At 40.0% G+C, this 26,977-nt stretch overlaps 1 protein-coding gene across 3 annotated transcripts in view; it reads right to left on the bottom strand.

Moving 5' to 3' along the window:
- CHD1L (chromodomain helicase DNA binding protein 1 like) overlaps positions 1-26,977 on the bottom strand; it is a 61,094-nt gene that overhangs the window by 9,267 nt on the left and 24,850 nt on the right. For all 3 annotated transcript variants that reach the window (XM_044757982.2, XM_070496998.1, XM_070496999.1), the window contains exons 9-19: positions 26,788-26,880; positions 21,875-21,971; positions 20,016-20,089; positions 18,682-18,792; positions 15,870-15,984; positions 15,088-15,241; positions 12,967-13,132; positions 7,537-7,685; positions 6,530-6,693; positions 5,765-5,970; positions 4,552-4,650 (exon numbers count right to left, since the gene is read on the bottom strand). In XM_044757982.2, coding sequence (XP_044613917.2) covers positions 4,552-4,650; positions 5,765-5,970; positions 6,530-6,693; positions 7,537-7,685; positions 12,967-13,132; positions 15,088-15,241; positions 15,870-15,984; positions 18,682-18,792; positions 20,016-20,089; positions 21,875-21,971; positions 26,788-26,880 — 1,428 coding nt within the window. The remainder of the gene's footprint in view (positions 1-4,551; positions 4,651-5,764; positions 5,971-6,529; positions 6,694-7,536; positions 7,686-12,966; positions 13,133-15,087; positions 15,242-15,869; positions 15,985-18,681; positions 18,793-20,015; positions 20,090-21,874; positions 21,972-26,787; positions 26,881-26,977) is intronic.

Below are 26,977 nucleotides of genomic sequence, written 5' to 3'. Positions count from 1 at the left end.
CTTGGTGAATTCAATCCATTTACATTGAGTAATTATTGACATATAAGTACTTACAAATGCCATGTTAATTGCTTTCTAGTTGTTTTGTAGTTCCAGTCTTTCTTTTTCCCTCTGTTTCTGTCTACCTTTGCAAATTGGTTATTTTCTGTGGTGGCAGGCTCTGCTTCCCCTTCTTCTCTTATGAATCTGCTCTAGGTTTTTGCTTTGCAGTTACCATGGGGCTTACCAAAAACATCTTATAGATAAAACAGTCCATTTTAAGCTGATAGCAACTTATGTCCAACCGCCTATAAAGGCTCCCCTTTTATATTATTGCTGTCACAATTTACTTCTTTTTATGTTGTGTATTCATTAACAATTTATCACAGCTAGGTTATTTCTACTACTCTTTTCTTTTAACCCTTATACTATAGTTGAGTGCTTAACGCACCATAACTAACATATAGTGACAGTTTTCTAAGTCTATTTTTCACCTTTACTCCTTTCAGCATCTTGCATAGGAGGTCTAGTGATGGTAAACTCTCTCATCTTTTGCCTGTCTGGAAGTCTTTATTTCTCCTTTACATCTGAAGGATAACTTTGCCAGATACAGTATTCTTGGTTGGCAATTTTTCTCTTTCAACACTTTGAAGATGTCATTCCACTTTCTCCTGGCCTATCAACTTTCTGCTGAGAAATCTGATAGCTTAATGGGGGTTCCCTTTTAGGTTATGTTCTTTTTTCCCCTGGCTTCCTTTAAGATTCTTTCTTTATCATTGATTTTTGACAATTTCATTACACTGTGCCTTGGGGAAGGTCTTTTTGCATTGACATAATAAGGTGACTTACTAGTTTCATGAACTTGTACGTCCAAGTCTTTCCCCAGTTTGGGAAAGTTCTCAGCTAATATTTCTTTAAATAAACTTTCTGCCCCCTTCTCCCTCTCTTCTCCTTCTGGAAGCCTGCTTATTCTGATATTTGTCTTTTTTATCCAATCCCATAGCTCATGTACGCTTTCTTCGCTCTTTTAAAAAAATCTCTATTCTCTCATCTCTTCTGTGTTATTTCAAAACTCCTATCTTCCAAGTCACTTATTCTTTCTTCCACATTGTTGGCCCTATTACAGCTGCTCTCTATTGCATTCTTCATCTCATTCATTGAATTCTTCAGCCCCAGAATTCTTTTTTTTTTTTTTATAATTTCATTCTCTTTGGAAAAGAACTCATTTCGTTCATATGTTTTATTCCAGATTTCAATGAATTGCCTTTCTGAGTTTTCTTGTAACTCAAATTTCTTCATAACTATTCTGAATTCTTTATCAGTTTAGATCACGATACTCTGTGCTTTTGAACTTGGTTGCTGGAGAACTGTCATTTTCTTGATTTTTCACATTCCTCATAGTTACGCGCTGGTGCTTTCACATTTGAAATAGCAGACATGTCTTTAACTCTGCTTGTTGCCTTCTGCAAAGGGGTGTTGTGTTCTATGGTATTGTTATTGTGAGGTGTACCTCCTCCACTCTTCTTGCTCTCTCTTGTGGCTAAATTTTAAGCTTTTGCATCTTCTCTGGTTCTTACAATTCACCATGCTGGCTATTGGAAATCTCTCTTTTGCCTTCGAACAGTTGGAGCTATAGCTCAAGTTTGTAGTTTATTCCTTGCCCACCAACCATGGCCTGTTTTCTGAGTGTGCTCACACAGACACACTCAGAAGCCAGCAGCAGAGTCAAGGGAGGTGTGGGTTTAGCATTCAGGGCACTGGGGGTACGCGGGGGCCCAGTAAGGAGCTCCCCAGGGTTGGTATTCCCAGAGGCTCACGGGTGAACTTCCTCCTGAGCACAATCCCTTTGATGCTGTTTGAAATTCTTACCTGCCTCTTTCCCAGTATCCTTCCTCTCCCCAGTCATAGAGCTCTCACCTTAGTACCAGCACTCTGAGTGCTGGTGGAGACAAACGGGTTTCTCTAATTATGTCCTGCCTGGCCAGGACAGCTGGGTTCTCACTCACCACTTCCCTTTTCCTTGCAGGAGAGGCTGCCTTCACCAGATAAATCAGCTCTGTTCAGTGTTTCCCTGGGGTAAAGGGGACAGCACTGAGAAAGTTTCTCTTATCCTCCAAACCTCCACTGTGATCAAACTCATATCTTTTTCTTTTTCTCCAACAATATGTTGGAGTCTCCCTTTGGGAAGGCTAGACTTCTACAAGTTCTGTCTCAGGTGTGAGTAACTGCTCGGGTCAGCATTCACCTGATTTTTGCCTGATGGTGGCAAGAAGGAGTTTCACTAGCTCTGCAGCCCACATGGAGGTTTGTCTGTCTCTTACTGGCTGAGCTGGTGGGCAAGACTCCTCTTGGGTCCCTTGGAGTAAGGTGCTAGGTCCCCAAAGACCCATCAAGGTGCTTTTGTTTGTGTATGGATACCTAATTTGGTAATTAAAAAGGGGGATAAAAAGGAGGGATGTCTTACATTGCCACGAAGCCAGTGTCATGCCCTTCACTCCTGAATTTTTATGATCATCTAATTCAGTGCCCCTTAAATGTTACCTACAAAGTAATCCTGCAGGCATTGGAGAGTGAACGCAAAACCCAGAGGCATCTGGGGGGACAGGAAAGAGAGAGCGCTACGAAGTTAAAATTCCTTTAGAAGTCTTATGATTGTTTTAAACCATTCAAATATTGCATACTACTATATCTATATCTACTTGTATACCTGCCTCATCCAAATCAAATCAAATTGATGCTCTAGAAAAATGTGCTAAAATAATTCTATGGCTTTACATGCTTCAGTTTGAATCTTTTGTCCTCTTAATCCACCCTGCACACCCTAATCTCTTAAGTCATTCTAACATACTGGCTCTGCTATGACATTCTTCTCCTCAAATCTCCCAAATGATTAGTCACTACCCATTGGATAAGGTCCTGCTTAGAATGGCATCTCCCAGGACAAGCCATATAAAATCTTCCATAATGTGGCCCAAATCTCTCTTTAAAATATAACTCTACTCTATTCCTCAGCCTAAACCCTCTACTCTGGCTTGCCTGGCCTATGCACCATCCCCCAAACACATTCACTCTGTAACTGCCTGGGTCATTCAATACCCTGTACCGGGGATGGTAGGACTTGTGGGAATACTGAAAGAAAGAGATGCAAGTTAGGGATCCTCTTGCCATTTCTCTCCACCTACTTAAATTCAACCCATCTTTCCAGGGCCAAGATAACATTCACCATCTCCATGAAGCCCTCTCTGGTAATTCTAGCCCACACTTTCATCTACCCTGCTCCCCTATTTCAATCCTTCTGAAGAAGAGTACTCACTCCCCTCTGTTTTCTTAGTGACCACTTATACCTTAACTGTGTGCACCCAGGGTTTAGTCTTCACACTCTCCTCAAAGTGTTCCAAGAGCATGTGACTGCCTTGGGGCAAATCCAATGGCCTTTTCCTAATTCTCATCCTGACTTCAGTGTTTGAAAATGCAGACCTTTTCTTGAAATCCTCTCCTCCCTTGTACCTCAAAATACTACACTCTCAAGGTTCTCTTATTTATCTGGCAATTCGTTCTGTCTCCCCTTCCTGCCTCTACTCCTAAGCAGAGGTGTTTTCCATTTTCTGTTCTCTGTCTTCTCATTTCTCTGTCCTATGTCCCTCACAGTTTCAAACAAGGATCCAAATAGGGATTCCTCAGTCTGGATCTCTAGCTCTGACCTATCCTGAACTCTCTGCCTTTCCAATGGCCCAATCAATATCTAGATCTGGGTTAATTATTTTAACACATATTGAACCCTTCTTTCAGTAATCTGTTTTAGTAGAAAGAGAATTCACTCTAAGTCCTTACATCCCTTTCCACCATAGAGAACTGGGCAGAAGAATTAAGAAAAACCAATCTCTAAGAAATCTGAAGGGTCCTTCTCTCCTAGACAAGGTCCTTTGGCCTCTCAAGTCCCAAAGAAATGATCACAATAATTTTACTCCTCCTGCCACTTTTTGATTTCTGCACATAAAAGAAGGTACCCTTTCCCCTTCTCTATGCTGAGGGAGATCACTGTCCAGCCTCCCAAGTTTCCTAGCCCTGAACAGCTTTATTTCTGTCTCCAGCGAGTGTTGTACCCCAGCCTGTGGTTAACTTCCTAATCCTTCCCCTCAGCACCCAACCTGAGCTCTTGTTAGCATTCTAACGGTGTGTCTGATTTCTCTCCCACAGGTCTGACATTTTGGTGAGATATTCCCTTACAAAGGTGGGGTGAGTCAGGTAAACAATGAAATGACCTTCATGCCAATACTTTAACATGCACGCAGAGACGGACATTTATCAAAATACTTGCACATTCATTATCCTAATTAGAGTCTCATGAGTAGGTGGAACAAATATTACTTAGAAATTAGAAATGAGAAAACAGGCAGAAGGATGGCAAGGGACTGCCTCGAAGTCACATAAGTAGGTAACTGATGACAGAATTCAGAATCCAACCAGCTCTTCCAACTCCTTATCTAGTGCTTTTTAACCCACATGATGCCTGTCCTAAGTGTCCTCTCTTCTCTTATTCCAGCCCTAACCATTCTTTGCTTTGCTTCTTACCTTTCATTTTCCCAGCCAGCTCATATATTTTTCTTGGCTCAGCAGATCGTGTTTCCAGAGCTGTGAATAAACCACCTCGGCCCCAGCGGCCAGAATCATCTGAGAGAAGAAAAAGAAAATTTTTGTCTATGGGAGGAAAAGTCCAGTCCACGATTTAAAAAAATAATGGTACACCAAATAGACTTGCAGAAGAATGATTTTTCAAAGGGAAGAAAAAACTATCTAATCTCCTAGGAATATCACAGGTTGGACTTCTCAAATATGTTTAGGTTTTCTGGAATATACCTGGCCATCATAACAGGAAAGCATTAAAAAAAGGTGTGTTCTGAAAGAGCAAAATCTCTGTGGTACTCCTGTAATTCCTGGGACATGACTGAGGAAGGATGGACGGAAGATATAACAGAGAGAGCTGAAGCACTGGTAATACAACCGCACACAACTTTCATTGTAAAGATGAAGAACAGGAAAGGTTAATGATGTATTCAAGTTGGCACTATCATAGCTGGTGAGCACCTTTTATTTCTGCTCATTCATTCAATCATTCTACAAATATTTGTTAGCATGTATTACTTGTCAGGCACTGTTCTCAGCACTAGGGTTATAGCAGACGACAAAAAGAAAAAAATCCCATGAAGCTTATTTTCTAGTGTAATGAGATAGTCAAATAAACAAATACATACATAATATGTCAGGTGGTGATACGTGTAATAAAGTAAAATAAGGTAGGAAAGGGATAGAGAATAATAGAGGCATCTGTTTTATTTGAGGCAATCAGGGGAGACCTCTCTGAGACACAGACATTTGAACAATGCTTGATGTGGCTGTCAGGGAAAGAGGGTTCCAGGCAGAGGTGGTAAAAAGTGCAAAGGTCATGAGGGTGGAACATGACTGGAATTTTGCTTTTTCTCAGCGAATTCATTTATCTTATAGATGTTGCCTCCTTTCACCCTCTTAAAAACCTTGTGCAGAGAATAGGGCAGTGTTACCCCATTATACAGATAATGAAGTTGAGGTACAGGGAGGCTGGGCTACTCAGTCGGGTCAACAAGGGAGCCAAGGGTCAAACCCAAGTCTCCGAATTCTAAAGTCTACCTTTCTTAGGCTGCACTGCGCCCATCAATCACCCCTATGTCAGCGTTCTGCCACATCCTCCCCAGTTTTTGGCACCATAAAAATTGAGGAACCCACCCCAGGCCTGTACCACTTCTCCTACCTACGCAGTGCACGATGACAGCATCCTCTGCCCCAGCCTGTGGGTGGGTGACGTCACCACTAACATAGTTGATGGAGGTCGAGTCTGGGTCTTCATAATCCAGATGGACAGGGCTCTCATCTTCCCCATCCTCTAGGTCCTCTGGTTCGCTATCCTTGGAAGGCAGGCAGAAGGAGTGGTAACTGTTGGACTCCCACCAGGCCATCCTTCAACAGGCCAGAGAGAAAAGGAAATTAACCAGGCCTATCCCAATGTCCCTTGGAGCACATTGTGTACTGCTATTCACAAACAGTGTCAAGTGGAAATGCAATCAGAAGCTCACTTTGATTTGAGGTTTTCTGCCTATTTGTAAACAAACAAGTCCCATTGATTAGCTTAAATGCCACCTGACGTTACTTCAGTAATGAGCAGCCATCGGATGTCCCTGTTTTTAAGAATGTTACTAAAAGGTACTGTTCAAGTAAACCACTCTTTGTCAGACAGCTACAATAAAATCTTAAAATTTTCTTGCTTCAACTGAATGCATCTTCTCTGCCTTAGGCACTCAGGACTTTTCACTTAAGTAGACTGACTGCTAAGGTTAAAGTTTAATCTTTAGAAAAGTATTCTATTACCAGTAGGAACTACTAGCTTTATAGAAGTTTTCTGGAATTTTAAAGTGATGTTCAACTGTGGACTCAGTATACAAGAACGATTCCTTTATCAATTATGACCCTCATTTTTATTAACAATACAATCAATTAACACTTTTTTGATCACACATACTTTTTCTTATGTTCCTCTTCTTCCTTTTTCCTTTTCTTCTCCTCCATTAGTCTCTTTCTGTTGGCTGCTGCTTCTTGTCTTCTCTTCCTCCTGTCCTCCAGCTCTTCTGGGCTCAGAATCCGCTTCCTCTTGGTAGAGCCCTCCACAAGGCCTGGGATGAGAACCTGTAGGAAGAATAAGCTCTATAATCAGGAAGGTTGGGGACAGCCAGTTCCTTCATGAGTTTCATTTGTTCCTAAACACAATCTGTATGGAAGCAACATGCTGAATATTTCATAAAACACTGCATCTCCAAGACACCTTGCATGGTAGGAAGTGGTGGCAAGACATTTCAATTTACTGTTCATATTATGTATCTCATATGCATGGTGACTAGGATATTGTGCTCTAAAATCAAGCAAAGCACTGACGTGCTTGGTACACAATATGCCATTTTAATTAATTTCATTAGAAAAAAGGTACTTCAGAAAACTAACATTTTTTTAATTGAAAGTATGCCCAGCAGGATGCCATTTTAGGTTTAACCATTTTTAATGGAAATCCTCCTACAATGTATTACATAATTCTTTCTTAAACAGAATATTTCAACATGATGATTATCTTAATGACAGCTGGAATTTAACAAGCACATACTAAGTGCCAAATACTGTGGCTATTACATATTGTTTATGACTGCCATCTGCTTGCGTGCTATATAGGGTTACAATTATTAGCAGCAAAGTATGGTATTTTGGTGATAATACAGTGATCTCTTCAGGATGTCCTAGATTGACACGGCTGCTTTCAAGTGCATTAAATGGTAAAATACTCTTCCCTTGTTAACATTTTTTCTGCCAACCTTCTACATAGTTTTTATACTATGTATAAAAAGTACAGTGAATTATATATACATTTCAACAAATACTTACATACTTATTTCTTAATAAATCACTCCAGAATCATTTTTGGTTCTCTTAGGATGAGAGTTTGGAAAAATTTATTCTTTTACATAAATCAATAGTTCTTACACTGCCTTTATTTCGAAGTAACCGGCCCTCTTGACTAGTTTCCTCCAGAAGGGTTTTCTGAAGAGTTACCAGTTGCTTAAATGATTGTCTATCTTCTTTACTAGGCTCCTTAGAATAATCTTTACCTTCAAATAAGTACATATGGTTTTCTAAGAACATAAAACACAAAAGAGAAATGTTAGATACTAAAGAAAAATGGATTAATTCTATTCAAAGCAATAACCAGGGCAAACAGCCTGTATTCCACATGGGCTAAGACTATCTTGTGAAGAAGGTGTTGCATTTCTGATCCCACTGACACTGATGGGTTTGGGATCCACATGGGGATCTCACACATTTACTTTTCAAAGGACAGAGCACGGCTAAAGCCTTTTCGGTCCCTCTCTAAACCGTCTGGGAGTCTCTGCTGGATATTCCACCCTGTGGAGTCTTGGATCACTCATTCATTGCACACTATCCCTCAGTATAAATCTCACTGACAGTAAGATCACCTAGTTAAAGGTAACTGAGAACATACTTCTTTATTCCAAACACACTTTTAATACTCGACTCTTTCCCTGCTTCTCTGTAATATTAAAGGAACAAGCGGCAAATCTGAGAAAATGAGAATCACAAAAATAATCCCTTAGATTTACAATATTTTTTACAGATCTCATGAAGCATCTTCATGAGCCTCACCACAATCCTAATATAACTAACCCCACTTAAGAAAGAGAAAACTGAGGCTCAAACAGGGATTAAGGGACTCTGCAATGCTCACGAGTAATAAATGAAGAAGGCAGGATTTTCTGACTTTAAGGCCCGTGTGCTCTTTTCAGTATATTACTGTATATAGAAGGAGGGAGAGATAACAGGCCAGCAAATAATGATTACAGTAATGACAATAGTGTAACCTTGTAAAGCATTTTCTGCTATTAGAGTACTTTCAAGTCTATTATCACATTTGATTTTTGCAACTATTTAAAAAGCAAAGCAGACAATAACAGCACCATTTTACAGATGAGGACACAAAGGCTCAAAAAAGTTGAGTGATCTGCCAAGATCATGAATCACTGCTAAAGAGAAACCGTGACAAGCTGATACTAGCAAGCACAGAGAGGTGAGAGAACGATTCTGAAGTGAAGCATATTTAATAGCAGGTTAACAAAAAATATATTTTCACAACATTATGAGATCAGCTATAAGTATGTTTTCTCTAGAGAGAATGAAAGCAAACATTTTCATTCTCAAGAGATCAACTGCTTCACACTTGTACCCAAATCCAACCAGCTGTAATTCTAATTAGCATTTGCTAATTAAATCAGCAGGGGGCTTTCAATGACGTGTTCTATCAACAAGTGGAAAAAAATAAAGAACCGAGAAGTGTCAAATATGATCAACATATGTAGCTTCATATTGCATGCAATCCTCAACTTACAAACATAAAGAAACCCTGGCATTCAAGATAAAGCAACTCTGTTTTTTATTTAATTTTGATTGGGGCTACTTTAATTACCAGTCTTTCACATTTACTTTTACTCTTTTTAATTGTGCTCCCTGTCATCACTCTGCAGTCAAGGGGAGGTTGGAGACCACACACCTAGACCCTCATCGGCATCCCACCAGAGGTACCATCTACCACAGAGTGAACATAGGTTCTCACGGATCAAAGACAAAATTCCAAGTTTTAATACAACTGGAAAATCTCTTCCGGCAGCTGGACTGCCTGAAAAAATATATTTCTCAGTTAGTCAAACTGCCAAAAAAATTCTAATTATCTTTCTGGAAAACAGTGAAATTTTTTTCTAGTAAATGCTACAAAAATAGGCTGAAGTTAATTTAGATGAGTGCTGAAATGGGTGCAAGCTTCAGCATTTACTGTAATCAAAATGTCACCACTAAATGGTAATACAGGGATTTTAAAAAGATATATGAGGGTCCAGCCCTGTGGCCAAGTGGTTAAATTTCCATGTGCTCCACTTCGGCAGCCTGGGTTTGCTGGTTTGGATCCCAGGTGCAGACCTACTCCACTCCTCAGCCTTGTTGTGGAGGCATCCCACATACAAAGTCGAGGAAGATTAGCACAGATGTTATAGCTCAGGGCTAATCCTCCTCAAGTGGAAAGAAGAGGAGGCTTGGCAACAGATGTCAGCTCAGGGAGGATCTTCCTCACACACACACACACACACACACACACACACAAATGATATAGGAGGCAACAGTGGATGAAAAGTTCAACACTTTAGAAAATGGAAAGTGGCTGGACGAATGATAACAGATTAAGAACAGTGGAAGCAAAACACAGGTGCCTAGTCAAAGGGTGATTATGAGAATAGAGACTCTAAAATCCTCCAAAAGCTTAGGACTTACAAGGACAAGGTACCACACAGTGGGGGAACTGAGAGAAATTCTGCACACCAAATAACGGGAGTGCCATGAACACTTGACTCATGTTGTCTCTTCAATTTAGGCAAACAGGGTTATTCCAACCCCTACCCTCCTTCTGCCAAGAACGATATTAAAGGATTCATCTCTGGAGAAACTGAGTGGCCCAGTAAAAAGACTTCAAATATACAGACATCTGGGAAGACCCGCTCAATGTGAAAGCCAGCTCACCAACCAGCAATGCTGCAATAAGGACCAAGAGCCCACGTACCTGCTCAGGACAAGCAGCCCATCAGCTTTGGCACATCACTGGCGCACATGAACAGACAGCCAGAGGACACAAAATAGTCCAGGAAAACTACCAACAAGAACAAGAGATTCTAAAACAAATCTGGAAAAAGGAAGCAGCAGCAGCAATAGGAGGAAAGAGAGTCAACACCAGGAACACAGGAATACTTTTTAAAAAGATATAATAAATATCCACCCTGGAATACTTTTTAAAAGCTATAAAAATATGCTCAGAAAGGACATTATATCCCTGAAATGAGGACAGGATACAATTAAAAAGCAGAAAACAAGAAAGAGTACTGGAATAATAAACACAGGATACTAATATTAAAAAATCTAAAATACGAGAAAAGCCAAAGAGCAGTGTCCTGTAGAATAATGCCAGGTGCCTAAATTCCAAACTTTTTGCATATTCTGTAAAAACTATACAGATCAACAAGGATAACAATTCCAACATCATCAATTTGGTTCACAGACAAGGATGCCCACTGTTACCACTCTTCTTTAGCATAGTGTTGGAAGTCCTAGCCAGAGCAATCAGGCAAGAAAAAGATAAAAGGGATCCAAATTGGAAAAGAAGAAGTGAAACTGTCTATTTGCAGATGACATGATTTTATATATATAGAAAACCCTAAAGAATCCACTAAAAAACTTTTAGAAATAATAAATGAATGCAGTCAAGTTGCAGGATACAAAATCAACATACAAAAAAGAGGTTGCGTTTCTATATACTAACAATGAAGTAGCAGAAAGAGAAATTAAGAATACAATCCCACTTACAACTGCCAAGAAAAAGAATAAAATACCTAGGAATAAACTTAACCAAGGAGGCAAAAGATCTGTTCACCGAAAACTATAAAACATTGTTGAAAGAAACTGAAGAAGACACAAAGAAACGGAATGGTATTCTGTGCTCTTGGATTGGAAGAATCAACGTAGTGAAAATGTCCATACTTCCTAAAGCAATCTATAGAGTCAATGCAATCCCTATCAAAGTTCCAACAACGTTTTTCACAGAAATAGAACAAAGAATCCTAAAATTTATATGGAACAACAAAAGACCCCGAATAGCCAAAGGAATCCTGAGGAAAAAACAAAGCTGGAGGTATCACACTCCCTGATTTCAAAACATACTACAAAGCCATAGTAACCAAAACAGCATGGTACTGGCACAAAAACAGATGCATAGATCAATGGAACAGAATCGAGAGCCCAGAAATAAACCCACACATATATGGACAGCTAATTTTCGACAAGGGAGCCAAGTCTTCAATAAGCGTTGCTGAGAAAACCCGACAGCCACATTCAAAAGAATGAAAGTAGACCATCATCTTACACTGTGCACAAAAATCAACTCAAAATGGGTTAAAGACTTGAATGTAAGACCTGACACCATGAAACGCAGCAAGCTCTCTGACATCGGTCTTAGCAGCATATTTTCAAGTACCATGTCTGACCGGGCAAGGGAAACAAAATAAAAAATAAGCAAATGGGACTACATCAAACGAAAAAGCTTCTGCACAGCAAAGGAAACCATCAACAAAACGAAAAGACAACCTAACAATTGGGAGAAGATATTTGCAAACCATATATCAGATAAGGGGTTAATATCCAAAGCACACAAAGAACTCATATGTCTGAACAACACAAAAACCAACCACCCAATTAAAAAATGGGCAAAAGATCTGAATAGAGATTTCTCCAGAGAAGATATATGGATGGCCAACAGGTACATGAAAACATGTTCAACATCAATACTATCAGGGAAATGCAAATCAAAACTACAATGAGATATCACCTCACTCCAGTCAGAATGGCTATAATTAACAAGACAGGAAACAACAGGTGTTGGAGAGGACGCGTGGAGAAGGGAACCCTGGTACACTGCTGGTGGGAGTATAAACTGGTGCAGCCACTATGGAAAACAGTATGGAGTTTCCTCAGAAAATTAAGAATAGAACTACCATATGATCCAGCCATTCCACTGCTGGGTATTTATCCAAAGAACTAGAAACACAAATGCATAAAGATACATACACCCCTATGTTCATTACAGCAATATTCACAATAACCAAGACTTGGAAGCAACCTAGGTGCCCATAAGGGACAAATGGATAAAGAAGATGTGGTATACATACACAATAGAATACTACTCAGCCATAAGAAAGGACAAAATCCACCCATTTGTGACAATATGGATGGACCTTGAGGGTATTATGCTAAGTGAAATAAATCAGAGGGAGAAAGTCAAATACCATATGATCTCACTCATAAGTATAAGATAAAAACAACAACAAACAAACACATAACAAGAGAGATTGGATTGATGGTTACCAGAGGGGAAGGGGGGAGAAAGAGGGGGAAAGGGGTGTTTCAGCACATATGTGTGGTGATGGATTAATTAGTCTTTGGGTGTGAACATGATGTAATCTACACAGTTCGAAATATATTATGATGTACATCTAAAAGTTATATAACGTTATAATCCAACATTACTGCCATAAAAACAAAAATAAAAATTAAAAAAAAAAAGAAAGAAAAACAAATTTGGTACAAAGTTCAGCTACAAGGGAAATGTCAGACGATTTCCAGTCAGTCTAGGAAGAGTTCTTGGACCAAGTAAGTCTTAACTAAACAGTGTGCCCAAATGAGAATAGGGCTGGGTAGGAAAAAGATGTCCCAGGCAATAGTATCCAAGACCTTCCCTGGGGACCTGTCTCACTGATGTTTTAGCTTGGGGCGGCTATGCCATTTGCTCTACTCTTACTCTCAACTTACTTCCTTCCTCTTGTTCTCTGCTTCCTTCTTCTGCTGTAGGCAAGGCATCAGAGACCCACTGACCATCTTTTGTTTCTCCCAGGATAGACTCCAGGTCTATATCATCCATGGTGCTCCCCTCAGAGGACAGCAGTTTATCCAAACCAAATTTGAGTATCTCACTCAACTTGATTGGAGAAAACAAAAGTCCAGTTAGTTCTCATGAAATCAAACATTGGAATATCAGTGATTTGCTAGGTAATGACACCAGGCACATTTGTTCCCTGATGGTCAGGTTTTCTTCTCTCTCCACGGCAGATGATACCAACAGGGCCGTTTAGTAGTTGGATGATGGGTAAACAGAGAGGTGATAAATATTGATCAGAGACGTTGATTTTGGTAACTCTCATTAACAAAAAAAAATTTATTAGCCTCCAACTTTTTTTGAAGTTTAACAGTAATTTCTTACATTATCTATAGCATTTCTCACAGTCTTTTTCATAGGCATTCCCAGAGGCAACATGAGAAGTCAGAGACCCAGTCAGCTACTCTCTCACCTCTCCTACTGCCAAACTTCTTGGAAAGGGAAGGCTACACAGGGTGCTTCACCTCCACCATTAACTGACTTCTATCCTTTGGCAATTTGGTTGCCTACCACAGTGCTCTATGGAAATCACCTTTGCAAAGACCAGTAACAACTCCTGATGGCTAGACCTGAAGGCCATTTCTCAATTCTACTCCTCCTGGATATTTCTCCGGCAGTGCCCTGTCCTATTTCTCTTCCCTTCTCTCTCTCCAATCCTTAGCCTGTTCCTGAGGCCTGTAGGAACCATCTAGAAAGTTCAGATCATTTTCCTGGCTTTAGTTTCCTACTTCCAACTTTGCACCTCCCTGAGCACTAACCCTGAGATTCTGAACCAAGCTGGATTCACATCTCGGCTCCTGATTCATATCTTGTCCTTTTAGGCTGGGTCAATTATCGCTAGATGGTCTACTTTGTGAGCCAAATACTAGGGAGAACATAGCCCACTGGCTGTTTGAGAGGGCTCTGTTGGACTTCTTGCTCAGCTCAAGGTTACTGGAAGGTTACATTCTGGCTATGACATCTGACTTATCTATTCCCCATCCAGACTATAGGAGTTATCTCTTTGGTTGCCAAAAACAAGGGTAACAACCCAAAGCCCTTGTCTCAGAAGAAAGCAGTTTGTTTGGTTCTATTTGCAAAATAAAAAGAATCCAGTAATGAAAGACGTGGTTACGGTTTGGTAAATCTCAGAGGTATAGGATCCTGAAAGAGAGAAGCAGGTTCATTATCCTGCAGGGAGAACACAGTTGAAACAGGGAGAAGCAGACGCAGATGCAGGGAACATTTACGGAATGTTTACTGTGTGTTTTGTTATCTGAAGGCTTCTTTCCAATTTTTTGGTGAATCTGATCCCTGGGGCAAAGTGGAAGAACCTGGGGTATGTTATAATTTGGGTTCTAATTTTAACCCAAAGGCCCTATAGAATACCCTAATCACCTCTTCCAGAAGAGAGCTTTCTCGGAAGTCTTCCAAGCCAGCCTTTGTTTCCTACCCAATATTCCCTTCTTCAAGCAATTAACTCTAGATCTTTCAACCATTTTTCCTATGGTATAATTTTGAATTCCTGATCTCATTCACTCTCCTCTGAGTATGAAGATCACTGGTCAAAGGATCTGAGGTTAAGGTGGAGGTACGGGATTAATCATCATTTATTATGCTGAGTTCTTTATTTTATCTAATTCTTTTAACGGTCCTCTGAGGTAACTTGTGGTATCCTCATTTTTAGAAAAGCAAACAGAGAGTGGGTCTGAGAGGTTAAGATACCTGCTCAAAGCTACACCGCCAAAAAGTGAAAAAGCATGGATTTGAATTCAAGTCAGAGGGATCCAAAGCTCACTCTTGTTATTCTATATTCTGTTGCTTTTTTGTATCCTAATCACTTTTAACCCCTTGCTTGCATGCAGTAGGTCCTATGGCAGGTATATCTGGCAAGGGAACAAATGTGTAGCTGGGGAGAGTGGGTGGCTAATGCTGGTTCTTTTTATTTACTTTCTAATCAACAGAGAGCATAGACTATAAATCATGACATATTCTAAAGTGAAGAACAACCACATTACCTGCAGGTCCGCGTCAGCTGCGGGTTTCTGGGCACCCAGAGTGAAATGGCCTCCTTCTATGATCGTGTTGGTGAGCTGCAGTTTTGAGGCTGCTTTCCTGCAGACTATTTCTTCCACGGTGTCTCGGCCAATCAGCCGAATGACTTTCACAGACCTGTGCAGAGGTCAAAGGAAGAGTGGTGTGCTATAAGGTCTGCAAAGATGGGCACAAGCATGCAAGGCTGCTATACCTAAAAGGACACAAACCCGAAAATGCCACGTTCAGGTACCACTAAAGGGAGATTGTAGTATGTGGACCTGCGCATTTGTCAGAGGGGTCTGGCTCAACTTCTCACTGAACCTTTCCAAAAGTCAAGGAAGGGATGATGAAGCGGCCATAATTGAAATTCTTCTCTGTGGCAGAGGAAAATCTCAGGAAGATCTAACCTATCCTCAGGTCCAAGAGTTAAGACCTATCTTTTTAGCTTAGCTCCATAACCACATAACTATTTTCTAACTGAATTAGACCTTAACTCAGGAAGAATAAGTTAAATAACATCTGAAGCTTCCTTCCAATCCTTTCACATCTGATTTTCTTCTTTTTAACACAGCAAGTCTGAAATGAGAATGTGCCCTGCTCAGCACTACTCTAGGAGTCAGCAGCAAAGCTGGGCTAAAACCTAGTGGTCTCTCGCCCTCCAGTTCAGGACCGTCACCAGGACCACATTCTTCACCTTCCTCCCCAACCCAGAAGCGCTGAGGAGCCAAGGAAGTGGAATAGTGCTGATGCTTAAATCTCTCACTTGTTCTGGCCAATTCGGTGAGCCCTGGCAGCTGCTTGCAAGTCATTCTGAGGATTGAAATCACTGTCAACAAAAATAACGGTATCTGCTGCCGTTAAGTTCATGCCAACTCCACCTGAAAACAAGGCAAAAAGGAGTGTGATAAGCAGCACTTGGACTAGGGACTAGAAAACATAGACGCAAGGTTATGGTGGTCAGATTGCTAACTGGTATCAGTCAAACAAGTGGCTTCGTCCTTCAAAGTGCTACCTGAGAAAATTTCACTACCGAGAGTAAGAACGAGGGGAGCAGGGGTATGTAGCAAAAGCGGATACTTAAGTTAGTGCCAGGAAGCCATTTTAAATCTCTTCTGTTTAAAAATCTTGACTGGATTTTGTTTAGAATAGTCTGTGGAAAAGCACACGTGCTCTTTCAGAAAACAGTTTTAAATATGAGAGAGGTCTTCTGCTGTGGACACTTGAGAGAAGAGCTCTTAACATGCACTGCAAGTTACAACTAGGCAGCAAGATCCTTGACACACATTAATGAGATGAGGAGATGCCATTCATTACTCTCCTAAGCAGAGCCGGAAACTACCTCCCTCTGATGGGGAGAAAACTTTGTCTTTTCTGTACTTGTTGCCACATTAATCAAAGAGAAGGTAACAAAACCAAGCAGAGTACAAGAACACTCCATGGGATAACTTTCTGGTCTTTCTTCAGCGCTGCAGGAAAAGGGCTGAGGAGGCTCCCTGGACTAGGGGAATTAATTAAGAGAACCATGAAGGCAAATTACAGCCTTCTCTTTGATTAATGTGGAAACAAGTACAAGACAACTCCCTCTTGCCAGGGTCGTTACAGCTCATTGAAGAAACAAGCAGGCCTGAAAGGGCTTGTTCCGAGAGCCCAAGTTAAAGACGAACTTTTGAAACTGGCTACTGACGCTAACCTGGATCTCAAGACAAGTCAGACGGGAATATTCTAATTAAAGTCTTCATATAAAATTAAAGCTGGAATAAAGAGATAATAAAGACTGATTACTGAGAGGTGCTAAATTATACCTTATAATAACGCCAGCTACTCTTGTGCTATGCTTACTACTTACCAGGCACTATTCAAAGCACTTTACATATATTAATTCTTTTAATCCTCACAACAGCTGTATGAGTAATTAGCATTATTATCCTTATTTTATAGATGTTGAATTGGAAGCACAGAGAAGTTAAGGGACTTATCAGAGGTTGCACAGCTAGAAGGAGCCAGGATTGCGTCCCATGGTCTGACTCCAGAGTCCATGTTTCTACTCTCTATACCATAACACCTCTCAGGCATTTATTTCATTAAAGTGTATTTCATAAAAATTATCTTCTTCTTGGGTTGCTGTTGCCTAAGTTCAGGCCTTCTTTAAGCAGTGATATTTTATAAATAAGCTACCTCCATGCTTGTTTGGGACATTCATGAGCTATCACTGCCACCTGGTGGCAACATGACAATCATAGAAATATTTGAAAGTTGGAGGGAAACCTGTTAAATAAATGATAATTTTTCAAATCTACAGCTAAAAAGTGATAGCAAACGTGACAACTGGTGTTTGGAAAAGGCTCATGTCCAGGACTGCTTCAGCTCCTGAAAGACTGCTCTGTTTTGACTGATTCTGAGTACTCCAAGGAGATTAGTTGGAAAGCAGAGATTCCTAATTTCAGATGTTTCAAACATAATGCTGCTCTCTGAATGTGAAGGTGATGAAATCAGTAAAGCATAAATAGAGCTGTTTTTCCAACACTAATGACGTGTTTCCCCTGATCCTTCCAGTTTCTCCTGGGACAACATGAAAAAAATGGCTGTGATTCAGAGTGCGGTCTATGATCTTAGAAGTGAGACCAAATGAATCTGACCATATCTCTGTAATACACAGATAAGACACACACAGCCAAAACAATCTCCTTATGGTCAAGGACTACATCTAACCCTTCTTTTATATACCCTTCGAGTACTAAGCACTTAAAAAATGCTTTCCAAATAATACTGAACTCTCTTTTTATAAAGATATTGATCTCTCTTTAATACAGGACACACATCCCTTTAGTGTTCCAGCATCTATTCCATCAAGATTTAGGTCCACAAAAAATAAGATAATGAAACTAAGATTCTATAAGTTCAAAACTAATTTAAGGTTGCTCCATGACATAAGAATAATTTCACCTCCAAGAACTGATTTCAAATTATTTAAGAGTATACGAAAGCACTCTGTAACTGGTAAAGCACTACAAACATCATATGATATTTACGACTTAAGTCATATATAGACAATGTCATCAATAATCATAAAAAGCTGGCAATTTCATTATAATCACTTTTTTTTGTTTTTAACTAGAGTTCTATTAAGCTTTTACAACACTATTCCCAAGCTACTAGTGGAGGAAGGATAACCTAGCAGACAGGTTGTTATCTCATTTCCCAAATTCATAGTTGGGAAGGAGAGCTGCCTCCACTGAACGTGAATAAAACTTTTTACAAAACTCTAGAAATCTTTCAGGACAATCCTACGTCAAAGTTCAACGCAGATTAGAATTACTTTCCCAAAACCCCAGGTTTCAGCCTTACTTCTTTGATGAGATGACAACTTAAGATAAGTTGGACAGAAAAGACCACCACATTAGAAGTCCAGTACCTTGATAAACTTGCGTCAACTACCTCAATTCCCCTTTTTTATACTCCCCAGTATGACCTCACCTTTCAGAGAATTAAGGAAAAACACACTAACGGTTGAGAGGTAAAAAAGTACTGCATCACCCCTTATTTGTCTGTTTTTGTCAAGTGTCCACATGGCCTACCTGCCCTAGTACTGAGGAGAAAAATAAAAATGGGCTTCTGTCCAAAGTTCTTAATGGCCAGGTGTCTCTCTTCTCCTCTCACAGAACCATCCACACGCTCATAGCTGTAGCCTTCACAGAGGAAGAAAACAGGGAAATATTAACCCTTTTCAAGTACTCTTTGGAGAATAAGACATTGTCAGCTCAAAATCAAATGCTAATTTTGTCCCTTTTCATATACAGGCATGCTCCTAATTTAGGGAAATCTCATGGGAAAAATCTAAATTTACAAGACATTTCATTGTTTTACAAAAGACCTACCATCATCTACGCCTCTGGGTTTTTTAAGTACCTGCAGTTGATGTATTTGGCATTCATAGAGTCAATATTCAATTCTGACTAGCCCAAGCAACCCTGAAGTACACTATGGACCACACTGTATGGTAGTTTCCACTTTTGGAAACTTCCAGTTGCTAAGACACAATTCTTACGTATGCAAGCAGTAAGACAAGTACTTGGGAGCTAGTGAGGGAGCCTGTCGGATGGCCCAGCAGCACCTTTCAATGAAGCTTCAGGGTTTTCCACCCATCACCACAGACACATGTCCGAAAGGGGAATTATATGCTGAAGCCATGTTCGTGAATCTGCAGATTCCTCAATATGCCAGTGGTATTTCCTGCAAGTGTCCAATGGAACAGGCACACTGTAGTACTTGAGGGGCATCAAGTGATTCTGAGAGACCCACTCTGGATTCATTTTTTAAACAGTAAGTTCTGGAGCTCATACCTCTTTACAACTGATCTCAGCGTCAACCAATGTCACAGCCTTTTCCCATCACCCCAAATAAATCTTACTAAACATTAAACAGAGTGCCCAGGTAATAGCTTAGACTCAATATTGTCTATATAGAAAAAATTTCCTTTGCTTTTCTCTTGGTTGATATGTGAGATTTCTCTAATTTCAATGTTCACCTTTTCAATTGATCCTGAACAAGTACTCAACAGTTGAGCTAAATGTTGCAAGACACTGAAAGCTCTTGTCACTGAAACTCTGTTTACTATACGTTTTCAAACATTCAACATTTCTGCAGCACACATTTTCTCCAGAATCCATAATTTTAAATGAATCACTGATGAGAATGTGTGTGCCTATTTCTGCCCATGTGTCTCTATCCTGCTGTCAACCCTTGCGTCACACACCTCTCTCGTTACTTTCATTCTTTTTTTGGTTCTGAATAATGTTCTTTCACTGCTTTCCTCTGTAACATCCCCCACATCTCAGATTACTCTCCATGGACCTACTGGACTGTTAAGTCTAAAAAACGCTTGGGCAATATAGTGACCAAGGGATGTCACCTCTATAATCCATATAGTCTTGGAGAATATCCAACATCTGGGTCATTTGGGAGAAAAGTAGAACTCGATGGCTCCTGGCAAGAAAAAGAAAAGGAAAAACTGCCAACGCCAGGAGTATTTCAGGTGAATTTCCCTCAGGTGAAACTTACCAACGAATACAAGTTTATAAGTAAATGAAATACAAAACAGAAATATAAATATCATAATCACTTGTGAAGACTTCCTCAGAAATGCTAAATGCTTTATATAAGGATATATAGCCATATACATCCTAGCACATGTAGCTGTACCCTTCAGAGCAGTAGTTCTCAAACTTGAGTCGGGGTATTCCTAGGAGCAGGTGTCACTGCATCAGTGGGTACAGAAAGCCCTAGGATAACCAAGGTACCTCTTTCTGGAATATCAATTTACTAAATAAAAAGAAATACACACTTTTATTTTAACAGCAAAATAAACAAAGATATGTGAAGAATAAAACGCAAAATTCAAACGCACAAAAAAACCGAAAACTGGAAACCCTGAAGAGCTTGTAGTTAGCCATCTACAGCTGTTCTGTGTTGGGGGTGTAACGTCATTATCCTCTTGTTGACAGCTATATTGGTTGAAAAGTCTGAGAAGCATCACTTTAGAGAAGCAAGGGGCAGGTGGCATACCATATACCATAGGATACATGAGAAAACTTATGTATAGGGAGAGGAGAGAAGAAAGGTGGAGGCAAAACGGATTAAGTCAAGAATAAAGTCAAGCTTAGAGCCCCATGTTATCAGTCATTATTTTAAGTTTCCACAAACAAAGAAGTATGGCACTGTCAAAACAATACTCTCCTTAGGAAAACTAATTTAATCTGAGCTTGCAACGGGCGTAAGAGGAAAAATTATGAAGAACTCCTTCAAGACTCTAATTCCAAAAGGGTGGAAAAGGCATTGAACTGGAAGTTGAGGACCTCAATTCTAATCCTATCTCTGTCATTTGCTGCCTGTGTGACTTCTAGACAAGTCACATGACCTCTCTGGGCCTGTTTCATCACCTGTGAAATGAAAAGGTCAGACAGAAGATATTTATGGGTCCTTCTCCATTTCTAACACACTTATAGCAGATTTATCAGAACCAATAAAATATAGGAAGACATGCAATTATTTGACTTGCACATTCCTAATGTTGGGCGGTTTTGCCAAATAAGAGGGTTTGGGTTGGTTAAGGTGCTCTTGGGGCAGTTGTCCCAAAGGGGCAACTCTGAAGTCCTTGGGAAGCTGAGGTTTGTCTAGACTCCTCTTTCCCTCTGGGGACTAAGAGGATCAGGTACAGGTGGGACACCAGGTCGCTGAATGCATAGCTGAAACTTTAGAGTCTCCAGAAGTGACCTGGTCTTCTGATGCCCAACTCAGCCTCTGGGAAAGAGTCCCCCTGGTCTCCCTGAGTCAATCAAACCCCACAGATTAACAAAAGTGAATATTTACTAAGCCCTCATTATGTGCCAATTCAATGCAAGGTACCAGCAGGCAATCAAAAAATAAATGCTTGATGTTATCTGTGGTCCTTATGGAACTAAACAATATAGCTGGAGTGTTACAGTTAACACACACCAATTAACCAGAGAGCAGATTAAGGTCGTGCGTTGCCAAGTGCTGGATTAGGATCCCAAGTGCTGCAGGAACTCAGGAAAGTAAAGAAAGATTATAGAGGAGCTCGGGTAGGGTAGGATAGAATGGGGTGGAGAGTGTAGTTGCAGAGGCAGAACCTGAACCAGGGTCTTGAGAAAAGGAAAACTGAAATTAGTCTCAAGAAATCAATAAGTTGCTCATTATTCTGGTTCTAACAGTCACCAACTCAAGAGCAGAAAATGTAAACCTACCACCTACCTGGAATACAGGAATGCCAGCAGTTTATCCAGCAGGTGAAGTTTCCCACTGGCCTCAATCAGGTGGTCTCCAATTTCAAAAGGCTCTGGTTCCACACCTGGAAAAGAAAGAACCCAGTCCCAACAAGATGTCCCCAGTCAAGGTAGGTTCCCTGAATGGAGAAGCCAACGGCTTGGTTACAGAAAGAGGCCAAGTTCCTAACTGATAATGGGCCCAAGTTTCATCTCTCTTTGAGGCATTTTATAATTATTTGTTTGCAGGATGATCTCAGTGCTGCTTCACATCAATCACAGAGCCTGGCACACTCAATATGCCTAGTAAATGCTTATCCAAGGGACAAACTCACTCTTTAGGAAACTGAGGCACAGGAAGATGCTAAAGACCAAAGAAAACCAAAATTGAAATCTTAAGGCTCTCACTCCAGAAAACAAATCAAGAAATAGACTTAGATGTATAAACTAGTAATTATCAAGGAATAAGCTGGCAGTTAGAACAACCTGGAGAGTTTCTTCCAAAATCCACATGTTTCCAACACACTGCTTCCTGAAAAAAAAGGATCTAGAGGAGTGATGTCAGCATCATGGTGGAGGGAGCTCTTCCCTTAGACTCTCCCCACTAAGACACAATGAAAATGACATTCATAAACCAACAGAGGACATACATAACACAATAGATGTCTGAGAGATCCAGGCAGCCATATGTCTGAAGTGGTGGAACCTGCAGGAGGTAGTGGAAGGAGGTAAGGGGATCTCCTCTCCCTCCCCAAATGGCACTGATCTAAGGTGTGGGACCACGTGCAGCTCTGCGAGGAGAGTGGGGAAAGGGCAGCCCTCAGAGGGAATGCCTTCATTCTTGGAGCTGCCTCCCAGCCCATGGGAAAGCTCCACACCAAGGAGGATAAGCAATTATAGGAGCGTCTTCAACAAGCCGGGCAGCCCAGGAAGGCAGACAGTGAGTGTAGAGTGGGAGTGCCAGTTGGATCATGTAAGTGAAAGAAAGTGCCCCTCCCTCCCCCTACGCGGCACACCAGCTCGGCCAGTCGGCCAGAGCAAGGGACCCCTGCCAGAGCACCTGTATGCATATGTGTGTAAAGCAGCAGTGGCCAGTGGGCAAATGCAGATTGGCCCTGTCAGCACACCTTCCAAAGGACAGGTACAGCTGCCAGGGATCACGGTGGGCTCAGAATATGCAGCTCCTGCTCCCCACCCCAGCGGCGGCAGGTGAAATCTGGCAAGGAGATACTACCACTATGCGATGGCAAAAATCCACGCCATCAAATAGTATGAAGAGACATATTAACACTCCAGACCAGAAGGAAAATGACAAGCACCCAGAAATCAATCCTGAAGGCGCAGAAATTTACAATCAATATGACAGAGAATTCAAAATAGCTACCATAAAAAAAAATCAACGAATTACAAGAGAACTCAGAAAGACAGTTCAATGAAGTCAGGAATAAAATACTGATCAGAGGGAATTCTTAACAAAAGAGACTGAAACTATAAAAAAAATCCAATCAGAAATGCTGGAGATGAAAAACACAATGAATGATATAAAGACAAATTTGGTGTCCTTAAATAACAGAGCTGGAGACAACATTAGCAATTTAGAAGAGAGAAATATAGAAATGCTTCCGGTGGAGGAGGAGAGAAAACTAAGACTAAAGAAAAAATGAAGCAATGGTCCGGGAAGTATCCAATTCAATTAGGAAATGCAACACAAGGATTATAGTATTCCAGAGGGAGAAGAGAGGGAAAACAGAGCAGAGAGCTTGTTCAAAGAAATGATAACTGAGAACTTCCTAAACCTGGGGAAGGAGCTGGAATCACAAAGAAATGAAGCTAATAGAACGCCTAACCACATCAATGTAAAAAGACCTCTCCAAGGCATATATTAGTAAAACTGGCAAAAGTCAATGACAAAGAAAAAATATTAAGGGCAGCAAGGCAGAAGAAAATAACCTGCAAAGGAATTCCATCAGGCTTTCAGCAGATTTCTTAGCAGAAACATTACAGGCTAGGAGATAGTGGAACGAGATATTCAAAATTCTGAAAGACAAAAACTTCCAGCTAAGAATACTCTATCCAGCAAAAATATCCTTCAGATAACATGGAGAAATAAAAACTTTCCCAGATAAACAAAAGCTGAGGGAGTTGATTGCTACAAGAACCCCCAAAGAGGAAATGATGAAAAAGGCCCACACACCTGAAAAAAAAGAGTTTACAAAGCCTTGAGCAAAGAGATACATAGGCAGACAAAATCAGAAAATTGCAGTTCTCTACCGGAACAGGTTAGCAAACACTTAATTATAACGTTAGCGATAAAGGGAAAGAAAACATCAAAAATAACGATAAGCACTTCCTTTTAACCACAAACTTACAACACAAAATGGAGTAAGTTGTGACAAGAAGAACTTACATGAGGAAGAAAGAGGAAAGGAATGGAAACTGCTTACACTAAGGAAATAAGAGGGTATCAGAAAATGGGTATCTCATCTACGAGATCTTTTATATAAACCTCATGGTAACCACTAAAAAAAAATCAGAACAGAGACACAAATGATAACGAGAAAACTGAGAAAACCATCACAGAGAAACACCAAACTGAACTGGCAGTCAGAAATACATGAGACCAAAAACAAGGGAAATACAGAACAACTGGAAAATAAGTGATAAAATGGCAGCATTAAGCCCTCATATATCAATAATCACTCTAAATGTAAATGGATTGAATTCTCCAATCAAAAGACACAGAGCGAATGGATGCATTAAAAAACAAGACCCAACAATATGCTGCCTCCAAGAAACACACCTCAGCTCTAAAGACAAACACAGGCTCAGAGTGAATGGATGGAAAACAATACTCCAAGGTAATGGCAAACAAAAGAAAGCAGGTGTTGCCATACTTATATCAGACAAAGCAGACTTCAAGATAAAAGGCAATGAGAGACAAGGAAGGGCAGTATATAATGATAAAAAGGACACTCCACCAAGAGGACATAACATTTATGAATATATATACACCTAACACAGGAGCACCAAAGTACATAAAGCAACTAGTAACAGACCTAAAATGAGATATTAACAGCAACACAATAATAGTAGGGGACCTTAACACCCCACTTACATCAACAGATAGATCATCCAGACAGAAAGTCAACAAGGAAATAGTGGAATTAAATGAAAAACTAGACCAGATGGACTTAGTAGGTATATATATAGAACACTCCATCCAAAAACAGCAGAATACACATTTTTCTCAAGTGCACATGGAACATCCTCAAAGATTATATCAACCTTATACCTATTAGAATGGCTATAATTACCAAGACAAAAAACAACAAATGTTGGAGAGGATGTAACGAAAAGGGAACCCTCATATACTGCTGGTGGGAATGCAAACTGGTGTAGCCACTATGGAAAACAGTAAGGGAGATTTCTCAAAAAATTAAAAATAGAAATACTTATATGACCCAGGTATCTCATTACTGGGTATTTAGCCAAAGATCTTGAAATCAACAACTCAAAGAGACTTATGTACCCCTATGTTCATTGCAGCATTATTCACAATAGCCAAGACAGGGAAGCAATCTAAGTGCCCCCTGACTGATGAATGGATAAAGAAGATGTGGTATATACATATATACACAACGGAATACTACTCAGCCATAAGAAAAGACAAAATCATCCCATTTGCAACAACATGGATTGACCTAGAGGATATTATGTTAAGCGAAATAAGTAGACATAGAAAGACAAACACCATACAATTTTACTCATATGTGGAAGATAAACAAACACATGGACAAAGAACAAACTAGTGGTTACCAGAGACAAAGGAGGTTGGGGGGTAGGCATAAGGGGTAAAGGAGCATATGTATTGGTGACTGACAAATAATAATGTACAACTGAAATTTCACAATATTATAAACTATTATGACCTCAATAAGAAAAAAGTTCTTATATGCACCTAATTAAGATTCTGTGACATTTTTAAAAACAATTTATAGTGCTATTTGGCAAAGACTCCCTGAAAATGACTATGGCAAACCCTCTGCATTATTCCTACCCATACTAGGGCTCGCAGAGACACAGAAGTTCTAGAATTGTCCCAAAGGCTACCAGTCAGAGGGAATCAAAAAAATAGTTTGAATGAAAATGAAAACACTACATATCAAAATATGTAGAAGGCAGCTAAGACAGCAGTTGGAGGGAAAGTTACAGACATCTGTAAGATGAAGATAAAGCAGCAAAGGAGGCTGAGAAGGAGTCAATGTAAGGCAGGTGGAGAAGCAAGAGAAAGAGCTGTCCCAGAAGCCAAAGGAAAAAAGTGTTTTAAGAAAGAAGTGGCCAACTGTGTCAAAGGATTTGAGAAGTTAATTAAAATGTGAACTGACAACCACTGGTTGGGCAACATGGAGATGACTGGTGAACTAGGAATGGTGATGAAAGGTTGACTGAGTGGGTTCAAGATAAATGGACATCTAATCATAGACAAACGATCTAATAAATCCAGATTATGAGATATCTCATAAAACAACTGGCCTTGATTCTTCAAGATTGTCAATTTTCATGAAAGATTAAAAAAAAGGCAAAAAGGAAAAAGCTGAGGAATGTTTCTAGATTATAGGAGAATAAAGAGACATAACACATGCAATGCAGGATCTGTGAGTGGATCTTCGGTTTAAAAAGAAAAAAAAAAAAAAACAAAGCCATAAGGGACATTAAGGGGACAACTGAAGAAATTTGAATATGAACAATACATTAGATAACATCAATATTAAAAAATTTACACGAGAAAATGGGAGGAAAATAGACAGTAAATATAGGCAATTCTTTTGAAGAAGTGTGCTATGATGCCGGCCACAGAAATGTTAGCGAAAAGTAACATGAGGAAAAAGGGCATCGCCTCACCATCAAACAAGTAAGGGTGATCCACACACTTTCGAAGCTGAGACAAGACATTCTGAAGTTTAACTTTCTTTGCTGTCTCATTTTCAAATGCATCTGAAATTTAAAAAAAGAAAAAGAGAGAGAGAGATGGACTTTTGAACAACAACAACAAAAATTCTAAGTTTCCATAAATAACCTCTCATTTCAGTAA

Source organism: Equus asinus, chromosome 25, assembly GCF_041296235.1.
Source record: "Equus asinus isolate D_3611 breed Donkey chromosome 25, EquAss-T2T_v2, whole genome shotgun sequence".
Taxonomy (NCBI): Eukaryota; Metazoa; Chordata; class Mammalia; order Perissodactyla; family Equidae; genus Equus; species Equus asinus.
The sequence above is the reverse complement of the archived record's forward strand: the minus strand, read 5'-3'. Positions and strand labels throughout refer to the sequence as shown.